This window comes from Eumetopias jubatus, unplaced genomic scaffold (assembly GCF_037043125.1).
Source record: "Eumetopias jubatus isolate StellerSeaLion01/CBP00866 unplaced genomic scaffold, mEumJub1_p1.0 scaffold_5, whole genome shotgun sequence".
Taxonomy (NCBI): Eukaryota; Metazoa; Chordata; class Mammalia; order Carnivora; family Otariidae; genus Eumetopias; species Eumetopias jubatus.
The window spans coordinates 63384594-63402004 of record NW_028274811.1 but is presented as its reverse complement, the minus strand read 5'-3'; the positions used below and the strand labels follow the sequence as shown (position 1 = coordinate 63402004).

At 39.3% G+C, this 17411-nt stretch overlaps 1 protein-coding gene across 2 annotated transcripts in view; it reads right to left on the bottom strand.

Annotated features, from left to right (window-relative positions):
* VCAN (versican) overlaps nucleotides 1-17411 on the bottom strand; it is a 114218-nt gene that overhangs the window by 15604 nt on the left and 81203 nt on the right. For both annotated transcript variants that reach the window (XM_028114490.2, XM_028114491.2), the window contains 3 exons: nucleotides 16549-16662; nucleotides 11655-11813; nucleotides 10309-10391 (listed from right to left, as the gene is read on the bottom strand). In XM_028114490.2, coding sequence (XP_027970291.2) covers nucleotides 10309-10391; nucleotides 11655-11813; nucleotides 16549-16662 — 356 coding nt within the window. The remainder of the gene's footprint in view (nucleotides 1-10308; nucleotides 10392-11654; nucleotides 11814-16548; nucleotides 16663-17411) is intronic.

Below are 17411 nucleotides of genomic sequence, written 5' to 3'. Positions count from 1 at the left end.
TCTATCTATCATCTATTTATTTATCATCCATCTATCCACATATTTAGCTATAATTTTTTAGCTTAGATGGAGTCACTTTTTATTCTTTAAAATTCACCATTATTTAGATTATCTTAAATGGCCACTTAAAGCCTCTATGTTTTAGAACTATTATGGATTTTGCCAAGTACACTTAAACAATAAATCACACACATTCCACTGATAAAAACCATTCTTGACATTTGTCCAGTGAAGCTGTCCTATGACATAATATATTATTGTACTTGTTGGGAAAACTTACTAAGTCTTCCAGCTATAATTCAGAATCTTTTTCCATGAAGAGCCTAGTCACTGCTTTCTACCTCCTCTCCTTACCCCCACCAAACACTGCTAATTTAATTCACTGTAAAAAGTTTCATAAGAAAACCAAAAAAGTCCTCTAGGTTCACATACCAACGAAACTGGCCAAGGAAAACTTTCCACTGTGTTCTATTACTGTGTATAAAATGAAGATATGGGAAAGACTGGATCTAATATTTGCCTCAGTTGTTAGGACTTTACTAAGCATGTGACTCCCGCGCGTTAGCTTCACAGTGCATTTGAAAAATCATCTAATTTCACATTTAACTTTCAGGTTCACGATATAACGCAAACCATACTAGAATTTTTAAACTCAAAACTACAGGAACTTAATTCACGGGGAATACTATTCTTAAAAGATCGAAGAGGAGTTCTGGGTAGGTGAGGTTTTGAAACACAAAATACAATATGGCCACTAGGTGGTGATCTCCATCCATTATTATATTATGAATTACCAACTAAGTTACTTAACAGAATTTACAATACCCCCCAAAGTCATGATTATTTACTTCATGTGGCAAGATTACAGGATTATCTGTGATACGTCCTCTCAGTTTTGTGAGGGAAAGCATGAAGAGAATACTTTGCTAGAAGATGGACCTCGGCTAAACAGGATTTACCAATGTGATTGCATTCTCTTTTGTCACAGGTCATGGCACCTATAATCTGAATTTCCTATCTGATTGGAAAGTTCATCTACAATAGTTTATTTTTCTCCATTTTGCCTTTTTAAAAAAAAAGATTTTATTTATTTATTTGACAGAGAGATGCGGGGCTCGATCCGAGGACCCTAGGATCATGACCTGAGCCGAAGGCAGATGCTTAACTGACTGAGCCACCCAGGCGCCCCGCCTTTTAGAATTATCAGATCATTTATGTTTACATCAATGGTGAAACTGCATCAGGAGCAAAGACAAATACATCTTACAACAGGGCAGATCATAAACAAACACCCACCTCTGCATGCAAATTAATGTCTGCAGTGGGATTCACATGTTGTTTGTTTTTAGGCAAAGCCTTACCCAGACTAACCATAGAAAGTGGCACTTGGACCAAGGGCTGCTTTCTCTGTGTGCAAAGCCCTGTCATCACCTGGGACTGGGGGTGCATGGCTGTGCTCTCACGGCTACAAGTGACACCCAAACGCAGGCGATGCCAAGGGGAAACAGACAACCACCAAGTACAAAAGCAAACTCCACAAATAGAAAACGCTTTCCCAAGAGGACTGCTTCCCCATTTGAACCATATGCTGATAAGAAACCACCTTTTCACAAAATAAAGAACTCAGAATAAGCACTCTGGGTTACCCCCAGCCTTTCAGAACAGAGGTCAAACGGTTATCTGCAAGGAAGTTAGGAGGACTACTTATTACAGAAATCAAAACATTTGGTCACTTTAAAATGCCTTTGTCCCCCCTAGATGGCTGTGGTACACAATAGGCATTTGTCTCCGGTCTGTGGGGGGCATATTTCACTTTGTTGTATTTAACTCCTAGGGGCAAATGACCCGCTTTCCAGTAGAGATATACCTCTTTTGATCCTTGTACTTGCTTAAGGTTCCTCTGGCCTGGGTCCCGCTTTATTTATGTTTTAAAGGAGGTTATGGTTTTGCTGTTGTCTTTCAGTGGAACACCAAAAGGAAAAGAGCAGCTTTGTTTTAATGGAGAAAGAGACATTTGTTTTGGTGTCATTGTCCTGGGCTGGCAGGCTGGAGTTGGATCCTACAAACTTGAATATGCTGAAGGGAAGAAAAACTAACTTGGGGTCTCCTGATAGTTGTTAAAGTGGCAATATGCCCATTATTTTCCTAGCTGGCAAATCTCTGTGCGGGAGAGACAATCTGGCAGCTCTTGAGTCCAGCACTAATCTCGCGTAATAGCGTGAGCTCACTGCCCTACAAAGCTGTAATTATCAACAGCATTTTCCAAAGGATGTGAGTTCCTCCCACTGTGAGAGCACTCGGAGGGGGGCGGGAGGGGGGCAGACAGAGCCCCACGGAGGCCTTTGCATTTAACCCCCACCTCAAATGGTGCTGGTGGGTTCCTTCACCCAAGCTTGTTTGCACAGGTCTTCAGTCAGGAAGTGCTAAGGATCCCCATGCAGTGGGAAACTGCCAAAACCCATTCCACATTTTTGTTTGCCTTTTCCATGAATTGCGCTAAAGCAATTAAATTTAAATATCGGTACGGGATTTTAGAGTTTCATAGAGCACTGCTGGGAAAAGCATCTGTGAGAAGGAACTACTGCATTGATAATTTTTTTTTAAAGATAATCTTTTCATTGATGAAATGGTTTTCCAGTGATAGGTAAGTGTTCTTCCAGCTATCTGACATATCACTAGCTATCTGAACTCAAGGAAAGGCAAGGCAGAGATGAGGGTTTTGTGTTCTGGAACCACTCTATGATTTGTTATATTTCACACGTAGAATCACAAGAACCAGTTCTTGGTTTCTAATCAAGCTGAACTGCAACACAAGTAAAAATTTTTATGAAGAGCTCAGTGGTCTTTTGCAGAACAGAGACTGAGAATTCTTCCGCTCATGAGTAATGTGTTAAAGGATGAGGAAACAGCATATGTTTTCCTTGGCTTTTAGGTTAATATAATGAAGCCTGTGAGGTTTAACATAATTAATGTTGATATGCAGTGTGACTTGTTCACAGAGAAGTGGCATTTGACTTGGAGCTCAAACCACACCACAGCTGACACACATCCATCTGCAAATACTTTTTCGAAAGTCTTCTAACATTTTCAGGTAGAAAAAGTAAAACTTAAGTTTTTGGTTTGGGGGTTTTGTTTTTCATTGTTTTCTGCCAAATCATGGGCAATCTTTTCAATGAGCAGAAAGCTACAAACAAGCTTGGAAAACACAGGGAATTAGTTCATACTCTTGATTCTCTTTTCAATGTCCAAGACATCTGGGAGGGAGGGAGATAGGAACCTTTTGTGTTTATAAAAGGGGAATAATGATACATTCCTGCAGAAAAAAATAATGGTTTATGGCCTGTGACTTGTTACTCCTTTTCTCTGCCCCTTTTAAGTGTCTCTTCCTGAGTTAAGGGCTATTTCTTTATGGTTTCTACCTTTTATCAAAGCTGGGTTTTCTCACAATACTTTGTGACAGACTGACATGTTTATTTATGAAAAAAAGTAAAGGGGCCTCCGTATTTGAAGTCAATCCACAAATCTGGCTCTTCTCATGAATCGACTCTAACCAGGAGGGTAAACTGCTGTCCTGAATTCCAGGTATGCTAGCTTGCCAGTGCTGAACCATGCTTATCCAAATGAAAAAAAAAAAGGCAAAATTCACTTATCTTCCAGAAATATTTTTCAAGTGGGATTTTTTTTAAGTGCAAAAGGCTACCAGTTAGCCTTTTGTAATCCCTTTCATAACTATCAAGGGGTAAGATGAGTTGGTTAGAGCTAGAAAATAAGATATTTATGGTTCTGTGATTAGTAACTTGTTTGAGAACTTGCTGGTTAGAGTCAGACAAGTGCAGAGGAGAGGAAGTCTTTCTGTTTCCTCCAGCAGTACGCTGGACCATGAAGGAGGCCATGACTACTTCCCGGGAAGCTGACAAGCCAGCAAGCAGCCTCTCAGGGCGAAGCAGAGTGCCGACAGAATAGAGATGGCAGAAGGAAAATGTGAAAGGGACGTAAGAAAATGTTTTTTAAAAAATGCCTGAGAGTAAAGTCAGGGTTTTTGTTTTGTTTTGTTTTTGTGCCAAACAAATCAAACTCTCCAAAAGTTCCTCAACAGTTTTAAAAGGGAACTGGATTGTCAGTTCAGTTCAGTCCTCAACCTCTGGCCAACACTACCTAAGGTGACGTTTTCCTTTGAAGTGACTGCTTCTGATCCGCTGAAGCATCCAATCCCCAGTGGTGAGGGGTAAGCTTTGATGGTGCTGCAGAAACTCACTAAAGAGAAGAGAGAAGGGACCAAATTCTCCTCCTGTGAGAATTTATTCCTGAGGGTCAGAGAGAGGAGGGAGCAAGGCGGTAACAGTTTTCATCTCTGAGGTCCACAGGTTGATTTTAAACCATTGGCTAGGAAGATGTGTTATAAAAAGTAATATCACAAAGGCACCTACCTAACAGTTTCCAGTCCCTAATTGTGCTATCCATGGACACACCATAGTCTATAGTTGAAAAGAAAGTTGTGGAAATGATTTTGCTAGGAAGCGTACTGACAAGGCAAGATAAATGACTCCATAGCGTTCCCTCATGTCTGGTTCCCTCTGTGCTTGAAAGAACAGACTCAGATGGAAGGTGAATAAATGAAGCTCTGTCCAGCCTTAGGTGACCAATTCATCCTTGGTCAACCAATGTATAACAAATAAAATGATCTGATAACATTCAGGAGTAAGATTTTCTTTGGCTTGTTTTACTACATTTTGGATTGCATAATAAGGTTTTTTTTTAAGTCATTTTTCTTCAGAAAGTGCAATGACAGAGTATGTGCCTATCTTGAAAAAAAAAATCCTCTTCCAAGTTTTGAGTAATTGTTGGTTTCCTAAAGCTTCATGGAAAATCTGTCCTGATATAACTCAAACCTGCAGGGGTGGCAGAGGCTGAAAAGTTTTCTTTCCCTTTTTTCTTCCCAGAGCTTATTGTAAATGTATTCTTGGGACAACCACGGACAAGACTGTCATCACTTCCAGTAGGCACATGTGTTTTCCTTTGGGTTAATAATTTTTGTAAGATGCATTATGCTCAGCTATATACATCTGTTTGGGGGGAACTTTTTTTTTCACCATTTTTGAAATCTCACCTATTATGTTTTAAGTTTTTCATCCTGGCACAACATTAAATAAGATATTTAACTTAGATGAACAAGAATTGTCACAAAAAGATTCTGCCAAAAGACCTAATTGGTCATTTCATGATTGAAAAGGTAACAGAGTAAGTTGGTTGAGCAATGTATAAATATTAATTATCATTCAAAGAAAACATTTATTAAGTATCTATTTTTGTCAACAATTCTGCTAGGTGCTGAAAACATAGAGATAAAAGTTAATCCCTGCCTCAGAAAGCTCAGTGGCAGGAAACCAGCCCCACAAGGCAGGGAATCAGTGGTAAGATGGGAAAAGGATACACGGGGCTTCGGGAGCACAGGGCAGGGGCTCTCAGTCACACCCAAATGGGAAGGCTTCCTGGAAGAAGGAGACTCTTGGCCAAGCAAGGCATTTGAACATCAATTAAAGGAAATTAGGACAAGAGATGAGAACACGCTAAGCACCAGGGCAAGACTATGCAAAGACCCTCAGGAGTTAGATGTCATGGCTTATTCCAGGAACTGTGACTATTTTGAGAGAAGACTGATACAGCTTAGGAAAGCAGGTGGAATTGTTGTGTCGGTGTGGCACACTAAGAATCAGAATTTTATACTGAAGGGAAGAGGAAGGTATTGCAGAATTTCAAAGAGAGTAACAGGAGTTCATGGCAGGGGGAGGGGCAGGTCATAGGCACTGGAAAACAGATCTGGGGGAAACACTTCAGACTAGTCATTCATTTAACTATTAGGTTAAAGAAAGAACTTAAAAGTCAGCTAAAAGTATAGAAGCTAGATAAGAAATGTTTGTTTAAGTTTGCCAGCTTTAATGTGTATTTAACTTGGATGGTTTAACTTAGTGTCTTTGAAGACATTACTTGGCTGACAAGTAAAGTAATTCATTATTGAAGTTATTTGTCAGAGTTTCTAATAAAGCACTTGGGGCATTTCACTGTTAGGAGATCAATAGTCAAGTTAAAGAATAACTCATTAGTAGAAAACCAAGGGACAAATTGAAATGTGACTAGTTATTCGAAAACCAAGTGACAAAATAAAAACTGAAATGTGTTAGGAGAAAATAACCTTAATGGAAATCACAAGGGTAAGGCTAGACCCAATCTCTGCATGCGTACACTTTTGTGAAACTTATTGGGTGAACACCACAAATAATAATAAAAAAAGATTTCAAAGATACAACAAAAGCAAGAAGTTGGCATGTTATCTACGCCATATTATAGGGGCCAATAATGTGGAATGCGTCAATCAGAATCTGAAGAACAAGGGCAATTTAGATAACTTGGCCAAATAACATTATTAATTTAGTATAAGCATATAAATTGACTTAGTCTAGCTATAAAGCATAATCACATAAATATGATATACTGCAAGTTTATTGGAAGCACAATTTAATTATTTCAAGAAAAGAAATTACTGAGACTGAAAAATCCAATCTAAACTAGTTTGTTTTTACTGAATTGTAAGACTGAATAACAAAAGATAATATATGGTAAATATCAAAGGTTCTTTTGGTTTTAACACTGCTCTACCTCCCAAGAAGAATAAGCTCTAATAAATCTTTCAAACAAAAAATGGGGGGCAAAGGGGAGAGGGGAGAAATCACTCTAAAACGTAAACAAAGTCCTTAAAATTGCACACAGTCAAGGTAAAACCATTTCCAAGTGTAAGCAGATACTGCTTTCCCCTGAAGATGTAGAGTTTACTATTACGGATTTTTTTTCAAAGGCAAGACACTTGGAGTAAACAGCGAAACAAAGAAGACCTATTTTATTCAAAGCCTACAAACATATGGAAACTGTTAAGGGGATGGTTGGTGGCTGCAGAAAGAACTCCAAAGAGTTTAAGAGACACCTAGGCTGTCTTAGAAAGGGAGGGATAGAGGCGAGGGTGGTTACAAAAGCAGAGTGGGCCAGAGATCAGTCAGATGGGAGGGAGACAGGCTGTTGGGCAGATGGTCTTTTCTGTTCCAAAATGTTCAAAGTTAGGGACACTCCTTAGCACACTTTTATTTTACAACAAAGAGGGAATTAAGAAGAAACCAAGGGTCTGTCAGAGTGCTTTCTGGATTTGCTTGTGTCATTTCTTTTTTTTTTTTTCCCCTTTTCTTTTATTTATTTATTTATTTTTTGCTTGTGTCATTTCTTTGATACACTTTACTTGTTTATGTAATTCATCCTCTGCCTTCTTCAAACTGAGGCCCTCACTTGATGCTCTCTTCATAACCTTTAGGTTTTAATGTAAAAATGTAAACTAATTTCGGGTAAGGTTCTTGTTTACATTGTACAGTTACCTACGTGAGGGATGTTATCTTCCTCTGAAAATTTCCTGGGAAGATCAAGATTTGTTTTTTGCCAAGTGCAATGCTCACTTATTTACTAAGTTGAGGATCAATCTAGACCATGGAAATGGCAATGAAGTTTTTTTTTTACAGTATTTTTCACGGTCCATTAAAAATTAATGGACACAGACCAAAAAAAATAGTTGAGTTGGCTTGCTTTGGCTAAGTGGAATAATGACATCTGACGAGTGAAGCTCCCCTGAATGGCACCTGGCAGAAAAGAAAGTTTCCCTAAGATGCTTTAGAGACCTCACACAGCTGCCAGCTACAAGCCAATATTCAGTGTCATTAACCAAGCTCATAGGTAGTATAGGGCCTTGTCCCAGACACCATAAGAAAGAAAAAGCAAGCAAGAGAAACACTTCTATGAAAAGCTGAACTGCTGATGACCAAATAAACATCTAGAAACACATCAAAATGCTATGAATGAAAACAAATCAATTCTATATAATCAACGACAGATTGGAAGTTGGAGACTTGGCCTTATCAGGTCGGTGTGTAGCAAATGGCAGACTTCACCTACACTACAGCTGGTCAAACGCAGCTATTCCAGGCTCAGGGCAAGAACACACAGGGACACTCTGAGACGAGCTGTGGTCAAGGTCTGCAAGGCACACGCACCAACCAGAACCCCACCTGACCCCGTGGCTTTCTAGATTCTGTAATATAGGTCCCGCTGGGGCCTCACAGGACCTGCACTTTTCAGTGGGCTATGTATCAGGGAAAGTGTGTGGGAGGAAGATTAACAGAGGGTCTTTAGACCGAATTTATCCCATAGGAACGAAAAATTCCTTCAACAAAAGAAAACTTGATAAACGCCTATACTATATAAAACACATCAACAAAATTATAAGAACAGTTTTAACTATCTTTAACATACAGGAAAAAAATCCTTTAGTTTTTATGTTCACATGTAAATTAAATTAATAAAATCAAAATAGTTCATCCTCAGTTAAAATTAACATAATAGAACTCACGGCCTACCAGCCACTATTGATCTAACTGACCAAAATTAGCACCCCTAAAATTATTATTCATTTTAGCAAAATAAAAATATACAGATGAAACAGCTGCACATATACCATCTCGTCAGGACAATCAGAAAACAATGAGTATTGGGGCGCCTGGGTGGCTCAGTCGTTAAGCATCTGCCTTCGGCTCAGGTCATGATCCCAGGGTCCTGGGATTGAGCCCCACACCGGGCTCCCTGCTCCATGAGAAGCCTGCTTCTCCCTCGCCCACTCCCCCTGCTTGTGTTCCCTCTCTCGCCGTGTATCTCTCTGTCAAATAAATAAATAAAATATTTAAAAAGAAAGAAAGAAAGAAAGAAAACAATGAGTATTGATTCAGACGGTGTGGTTCATATATCTTACTGGGAATGTATTTTATGGACAATCTAACTTCCTTATCTTCTCTGCATCTTGCCAAAGGACCTACTTATGAACCTGAATGACAAAGAGTGCTGATTAAACATAAGGAGTGATGACAGAGAGAGGGCAGGCCAGACTTTATTTTAGGGTTGCTCAAGGCAAAATATGTAATAAGGGATATCTTTTCAAGTCTAGGAGGTGCCCGCCAGAATAAAGCACGGCTTTGGAGACGGGCTTCACCACTTAAAAGCACTGGTCCTGGGGCTCTGGGCAAAAATCTCAACCTAACCGACCTTTCCTTTCTTTACCTATAAAACACCTCATACCTCTCTTAAAGGTTATTGTGGGGAATAAACAAATGCAAGGTGCCAAGTAGAGCAACTGACACAAAGATGAACTGCGCGGTACATCCATAAGAACACAGAAAAGCTTTCTTGAGCAGACAGAGAAGAACTTCAAAAAGCGGAGATTCCTTTGGCATCCATTCTAAGGATGAACTTTACATTTTGCCAAACTCATTAAATCCAGATGAGTGGCAAGTAGTGAATGAAATTTAGGCACCTAAATAAATTCACAAAAAGAGCTTAAACATTACTTTCAATTTTTCCTGTTATTTATCTAATTTAGAATTGAATTTACACTTACTGTCCAGCCCCGTGGATCTCAACTTGTCTGCATTTTGGAATCACCTGGAGAACACATGGAAAATGGAGCCAGCCACCAGGGGTTTTGCTTTAATGAATCTGAGTTGATGCCTAGGCACCAGTTGTTAAATTATGTTCCCCAGGTGATTCTAATGAACAGCCAGTGCCTAGAACCACTAGTATATAGCTAACCACACTTGAACTATTTCTAAAAAATTAGACTCATATGTATTCAGAGTAGTGACTCAAAACAGGTTCAGCTGTCCTAAGAATCTTATTTCAGCCAACTCAAGTTTGGGGCCAGTATTACCATTTCACTCCTTCCTTTAAGAAGCATAAAAAGCTAAAAACTATGTAATTAGTGAGCAGAGTTTGAATGGAAGCAAATCCACAAGATCATAATTCAGCAATCTTTTTTAAGATAAAAAAAATGAGCACCTTGGTTTGGATAAAAATGAGCCATGCCACAGAGATTTCCAGGTGCAATTATGTAAGAGGGAAAGGTAGGTTTTTTTGTTTGTTTTAAGGCCTTTTCTCTTACATTTATTCTTTCCCTTTTTTGAAGCCATGAAACACAAAAATAACCATCTGAAAGACAAACCTGAGGTGTGGTTTTCCCATTCAATGGACTCTGATACACTCCTCTCTCAAAGAGAGCCACAGTGACTGGAAACAGTCAGCATGGACGCTATTCTAACACTCATCTATCTTACTGAGTGACACTGAGCAAGTCACTTAACTGGTCTCTGATCAAATACGCCTTCTGTAACATGCAATCAGCACACGCTACCAAGTTCTCAGAATTGGTATCATTTTTCATGAGCAACTTACCAGTGTGCTGCCATCGGTCCAACGGAAGTCATGTTCAAACATCTTGTCATTGAGGCCTATCCACTGATAATCATGGCCCACACCTAAGAAAAGGGAAACAATGCAGATATTTTTACTACCTTTCCCATATATGGATGAAATGTATCCAAGAAAATTATTTTCAGAGTGAATCATACATCCTCTTTTCCGGCTAGATTTTTATTTAGTTGCTCATAAAAATCTCTCATAGTCTAACTATCTTTTGTTCTTCTACCCAATGTGCTCTAAACTAAAAAGCTAATTCACAAACATTGAGAAAGATTAAAATATCAGACATAAGAAAATAATTTCCCTAGCAGTTTACTATAATTAAATATTTTTCCATCCTTACTCATGATAAAAACTTGCCATTTTTTTTATTAAGCTATGCCATTGGCAAAAATTCAGTGACCCAGTAAAATGTGACAGATCATTCCCATGCTAGCCTCACTTTGGAAGCCACATGTTTCTTCTTAAAGCATTTTAAACAGTGACTACCTAGACCAGACAGTTCTACAAAATTGTAGATCTTCAAAAATAATTACTTTCATCATGAGATGAGTCACTGGCAAGAATACCATGCAAAAAAGTTAACTGAACCTCCATACAGATTGTAAACTAACAGTCAAACTTCTAAAAGATAGCAGGCATTTTGAGAACATATTTAATAGAGCATCAAACAATGCTTCATATCAAAAAACTTCTACATATTCACTACATAAAAGCTAGCTGCCCTCCTCTTTGCTATAGTTTAAGGAGTTATTCAACAGCTCTGGTAGTAAGTTTCATTAGCTTTACAGTCTCTATTTGTTCATGTTCTTAATATGAAACTCACTTTCTATGGCCTAAAACCATTAGCAGCTTGGATGAGAACCAATTTTGCGCAGAGGGTAGGATTAAGGTGTAATTGACAATTCAATTTTAATTAGTGGGATAAAAATAGCTAAAAGCAATTTTCTCTTTAATTCGAGACAACATATGCCCATCTTCAAAACAGAACTACGAAGGCAGCCATAAGAAGAATTGAGCGGCCATTTTCGTAAGTCAGAAAATAATCAGGTAGCAATGTCATAGGACCCAACCTATAGCATGCAATTTCACCTATTACTGCTGGTAGACTAGGAAATGCCTTCCTCTGTTAGAGCTGAGTGTTTCTCAAAGTAGGGGACTCAGGTAGAAGAGATGATTTTAAGTAGTTCAGACGAGGGATTTAATAAGTTGAACTGCAACAGAGAAGGCTACATCTGTTCAGTTAGATAACAGAGAAAACTAAGAAGATGGGGACACTGAGCAAAGCTTCAGGAAACCTGCGTATATTTGGTACATACGGTTCACAAACATCTGTTCTTCATGAGACAGGATGCTTGTGAGATGCGCGCCCTGCAGACGGCATTCTCGTTCAGCTGCGTCCCATGTGCGCCGATGGGCAAAGTATTTGTAGCACTGCCCTTGGAATTTGTGCCAACCGTAGTCACACGTCTCTGTGTCTGGAAGAAACAAGGCAGGGGCTTAGTAATCTCACCGACGTCATTCAATTTAGCCTCACGGATCTGAGTGTTAATAAGAAGACCTAAGCCAATATCAGTGCAATGTCCCTGAAGTTATATATTAATAAATTTGGTCATGATGACAAAGAAAGTATGATAAAGACAGCCCACTGACCCCTGCCAAGTGGGTGCTGTACATCTCTGGACTAAAGAGGCAGTATCTAACTTCAGTTTCCTTGATTAGAGCCAGTGTCAGCAGGAAAGAAAACTGGCAGAAGGGCCAGACAAAACTTCTTAGGCTGCAATGTCTACTGACTGACTCACTTGTGAAGCAACTGGGGCTAAGTCCTTACCAACACAACTTTTCTGAAGAGAATTATTCAAGTGATAAGATAAGAATTCCGGCTAATAGGATTATGACTGCTCTATTTGAATAAGGACTTCAAAGGCTCTGTAAGTAGTTCCTTTACCACTTCCCAGAGAGATAGCTGGGTGGCCACAGGCTCTTGTCAAGTAAGATTTACAAAGAGAGGGGGGAAAAAAAAAGTCGTCATCAGGAGGCAGCTTCTGGGATATGGCGAGAACTGTGGGCCTTCTTTCCCCAAAGGAGAGGAAATATAGGTAACTCCCCGTGCAAATGCATCAGGATTTTAAGTTGTTCTTTTTTTAAGATTTATTTATTTATTTGAGAGAGAGAGAGGCAGAGACAGCGAGAGAGAGCGCGAGTGGGGAGGAGAGGGAAAAGCAGACTCCCCGCTGAGCAGGGAGCGTGACGTGGGGCTCAATCCAAGCACCCCAGGACCATGACCCGAGCCAAAGACAGACGCCCAACTGACTGAGCCACCCAGGCACCCCCAGGATTTTAAGTTTCTTAAGAATGAAATAACCTAAGTTCTTTAACTTCGTGCCCCACATTCCACCAAGCCATGTATACACATATATATGTGTGTGTATACATGTATATGTATATTTTCTCTTTTGTAACAAGCACGCTATAACCAGTACCCTGTTTGGATAAGAACATTTTTCAAATATATCTAAATTTTGCACTGGCAGGAAGTGGCAGCTGTACCTTCTAGATTCTAGATTGCCAGTTTTTAAATATTTTCACAGGAAAGCAGTCTGGCTCCATAGTACTGCATTCTTGTTAGCGACCTTCCTCAGACTCATCCACTCACGGGGGGGCTGGTTCAACGGTATGTATTCAATGATGATCAACGGAAGTAATTTTGACTATCACAAAACATACCTCACAAACATACTGAACTAGTTAGATGCAAACACTAACAGAACTGCAACATTTATAAAATTTTAGGTACCAAGAAAACTTTCCAAATTACCTACGAACCACCCTCCCTTCCCCTAATCTTACTGGCTAATGAAGGAAAAAAATCCTTCTAGATGAAATACATGCTTGCTGTATACGTCAGACCTGGGGGCCAAACTGATAGTCAGATCATCTCCTGCCTCTCACACCATTTGCTCCTCTTTCTATAATTGTGGGAAAGTATGCATTCTGAGAGCTTTTCATGTTTTCCTGGCTCCAGGGATTTCAACCATCGTCATACAACAGATGCAGCTTATCTCGGAGAGCGGGCTTTATTTCAGTTTAGTCTATCGGGCTTCTTGTTTAGTTACAGCCAGCTGACAAACTGGTTTAAATACTGTGCACTGGAAGTTTTGAGTTTTACTAAAGTGCTTTTGGAGACCACCAAATCTCATAGGAAAAGAATCAAGGCACTGCTAGATGATTTGGGATAAAAGTAGCATTCAGCCCTCAAAGATAAAGTGCAGTTGGGTTACTTAGATGCAGTAAATTTCCTTTTGCGATGTTCCCGTGGAAGGTGGGGTAGGAGGGGTGGGGAGGAAACGGATCTTCATATATGAGGGAATTAGTTTATAAAGGAGAACAATTAGAAAGATTTTTTTAGAAAACTCTTACTGCCAAAGTCAATAATGTGATATTATACCAGCATAGCTTGCCTTAACTATGGAAATTAATATGTATTTTAAGATATAGCTTAAAATTCTAGAGAATCCCTAACTTACTAAGACATTAGAAAAAAAAATTCTTCTACACACTCATATCCTCTATTAACCCAATGGTTTTAGTCCGGTCTTCTTTCTTTGTGTTTTATCATTAAAACAGATTATCATTAAGTATTTTTTTCTCTTACACCAAAAAACCCAAATGATCATAAAATTTAGATGCATGACCACATCATTGCTACAATGCCTTTCTCAGTTAACAGGTGCATATATTCCTATCAGAACACAGGTCCAAACAGGGACCATTTGTTTGTTTTTGCTTGTTTATTTACTCATCTATGCTACTGAAACCAGAGACTTACGGTCCTAATGATTATGAATATATGTGCAAGTACTACTTAACAAAATGACTATTGAAAAAAAAGCCAAAAATCCACATGGATTTACTTAACTTTTATTATTCATGAATTCACTAAATATGTAATGCAGGACTAGGCGTCAAGCAGCATCTTCTAGGATGCTATTCTGATAGGAGTTACCAGAAGCAGTCTCCTTTTCCAATCTCACCTAAAAATGGCGTGATACACATTTCATTCCTTAAAAGCAACATATTTGGGTGATATTTTTGTAAAAATCATCTGACATCTGGAAATACTTATGCTTTCAGACCACTATAATGCATAGGTCATATCACAAAGACCTACATTTAGTTGTGTGTGTGTGTGCTGGCTGCCTGTGTGTGTTGGCTGTGGTGAGAACTGTCTCCATACTGTCCTAAGAGCCCCTTCTAGATTTTAGATCAGTTATCATTCTACCAAAATAGGTCCCTTATTCCAGAGTTACTGGGAGTTGGGAGGTTACCAATGCAGAGAAGAAAAGGTCAGCTGAAGAAACAACAACACAGTCATCACTGAAATTTGGAGAGAAAACTGTTTAGACAACAATGCTGCTGTTAATGAAAAAAACATTTGTTCTTAGGCAACCTGCAAAGAGGAGAAAAAAATCTTTCAGGGTCCTGGCAATAAATCACAGAAGCACAGCTGCATCGGATAAACACACCAGGATAGCTGTTTCTCAGCAAATATTGTGGATGAAAGTACACTTGCTTTAAGACAAAATAGAATGCACCTGAAAACTAAGTGGTACCACAAATGAGAGAGAAAAAAAGCAAAGCTTTTTAAGGTTATAAGCATAAATAAAATGCTTATCTGTGAGAGTTACTTGAAAAGTGGGACGATACTGAGAAAAACCTGGGCTTTACAAGGCAGCCTAGGTTCATTTTTCCCACTCTCTAGTGACCTTGAACACATCACTTTTTCCTTTCTGAACCTTGATTTCTGGCCCACTTACCACAACGAAATACTGTCAACTCAACGAAATGATATACCTGGGAACATCTGGTAAACTATAAGGCATTCAACAAATAGCATCTCTTTTTATTCTCTGCCAAGAATTAAGCTGAGTCACCCAGACTGTGGACCTTGTCTATTTTGCTCCAAGTTCTACCTCCAGTACCCAGGATAGCACTTGGAAGACAGTATGTGCTCAGTAAACATTCGTTGAATGAATGATTTTTTAATTGCTCCTCGGACTTGGAACTAAGGGAAGCCAGAATCATTTTAACATATGCAATGTTTCAAGGATCTCGCCCTTTTGTTTTCTTCAACAAATGGCATCTTCCTTACTGTTTTCCTTAAGAAGAGGATCTTGCCTGGCCAATTTTCATATTTACCTTTTAAATTCTAAACAGACTCTTCCTATGCAACAGAGAGAAAAAAACTAAAAATGGAGCCATCACCCATCCTTTTTGATTGGCAGTTCAATACATGCTGCTTTCGGTTGTTCTCATCGTGGTGATGTCTGGATTAACACTGTAAACCAGAATGGGGGGCCAGACCAATGTGTCTGAGTGTCTAATACGTTTTCATTCTGTCTGGTGGAACAGAAGTTTGGCACTGGGCATTTTTGTCAAAGCCAAACCACTGTATGACTTGCAGTAAAGGAAATCGACATTTCAAAGCTGAGTATAGCTGAACATGCAATCTGTTTCTGATTGATGACTAAGAAATGTTACCATTAACCACCTGAAATACATTCTCAGGTTGGCCATAAAATACAAATTACAGGGATCATGAGATTCAAGCAATCATGAACACGGGCCTTGGTTTCATTCAGAAAAAGCAGATGCTTCTGTAGTAGGAAAAGTCCCTGTTGAGCAGATTTACAATACCTTTTATGTAATGTTTACCAAGCCAAAGCTAATGTAGTCTAACAACTATATCAATGCATTCTCCAGAGATGACTGACGATGAAAAATAAACCCATTGACTCCCAAGTGTTTTGGAGGAGAAAATAAAGGCAACGAGTATTGAATTCGATACTCCTTGGTACAAGCCACACAGATGGATTAAGGTCAATGCCTAGTTTGTCCTCAGGAAGAATACTTAACAACGTTCCTTTTGTCAGCTAGATGTCCTTAAATTCAGCTCAGTGTGCCTGTCTACAATTCTGTTCTATCAGCAAAACAGCAGTGATTAAGTCAACACTATTTTTCATGGGCTACGGACACATAAGGAAACCTAATATACTTAGGTAACCTGTGAATTTCCCTTGCAGGAAAAAAACATGCAGTATGGCCAACATTGCTAAAAACATGCAAATAATGATGGCAAAAAGCTGTCTAGAAGTAACATTTGAAATGAAGCAACCATACTGTTCATCCTACAGATGTTGCATCAGCTCTTACCTTGTTCACAAAGTGCACCAACATAGCTCGGAAGGCAGAGGCACCTGAACGTATTAAAACCATCAATGCATGTGGCTCCATTGCGACAGGGGTTAGAGTGACATTCATCAAAATCTGAAATAAAATCATAAAAGGCCACAAAAGTACTTTCAGAAAAGGTCAAAGGATCCTATTTAGTGTAAGGTTGCCAGATAAAGAACAAAACAGCCAGTTACATTTGAATTTCAGGTTTAAAAAAATAATTTTTCAATATAAATATATCCCATGCTATATTTAGGGCTACTTGCACTAAAAACTTATTATTTTTTTAACCTGAAATTCAAATTTAACTGACCTTCCTGCACTTGATTTGCTCAATCTGGCAACCCTAAGAAAATTTCAAAGTTATTCATAGGAGGGTCATTGTTTCCATTGCATTTAGATGGTCACAGGAGCCCTAGAACCGGTAAAGAATTCCCTGGAACTTCCTACCCTCAATCGTGGCTCATGCTCTGATTACCCCACCCGTGGAATACTGAAAATATGTAACTGGCCTGATTGCCTCTGGGCCTCTCTCTCTTCCCAACACATCTTTCATTCTGCTAACTGCCATCTCCTTTAAACACAGTCATGATAATTTACTCTTTGGCTTCCAAACCTTCAGTAGATCCCAACTGCCCAGGGCAGATATCTTCCAAATGTAGTCCCTGGACAAGCAGCATCAGCATCACCTCAGAATGTCAGAGATGCACATTCCCAGGCCCACCCCAGACCTACAGAGTTAGACCCTGTGGGGGGATGGGAACAACACCTGGGGCCGCAGAAGCCATGCCCATGATTTTGATGCCCACTGAAGTCAAAACGACTCTACTAGCGTAGGAAGT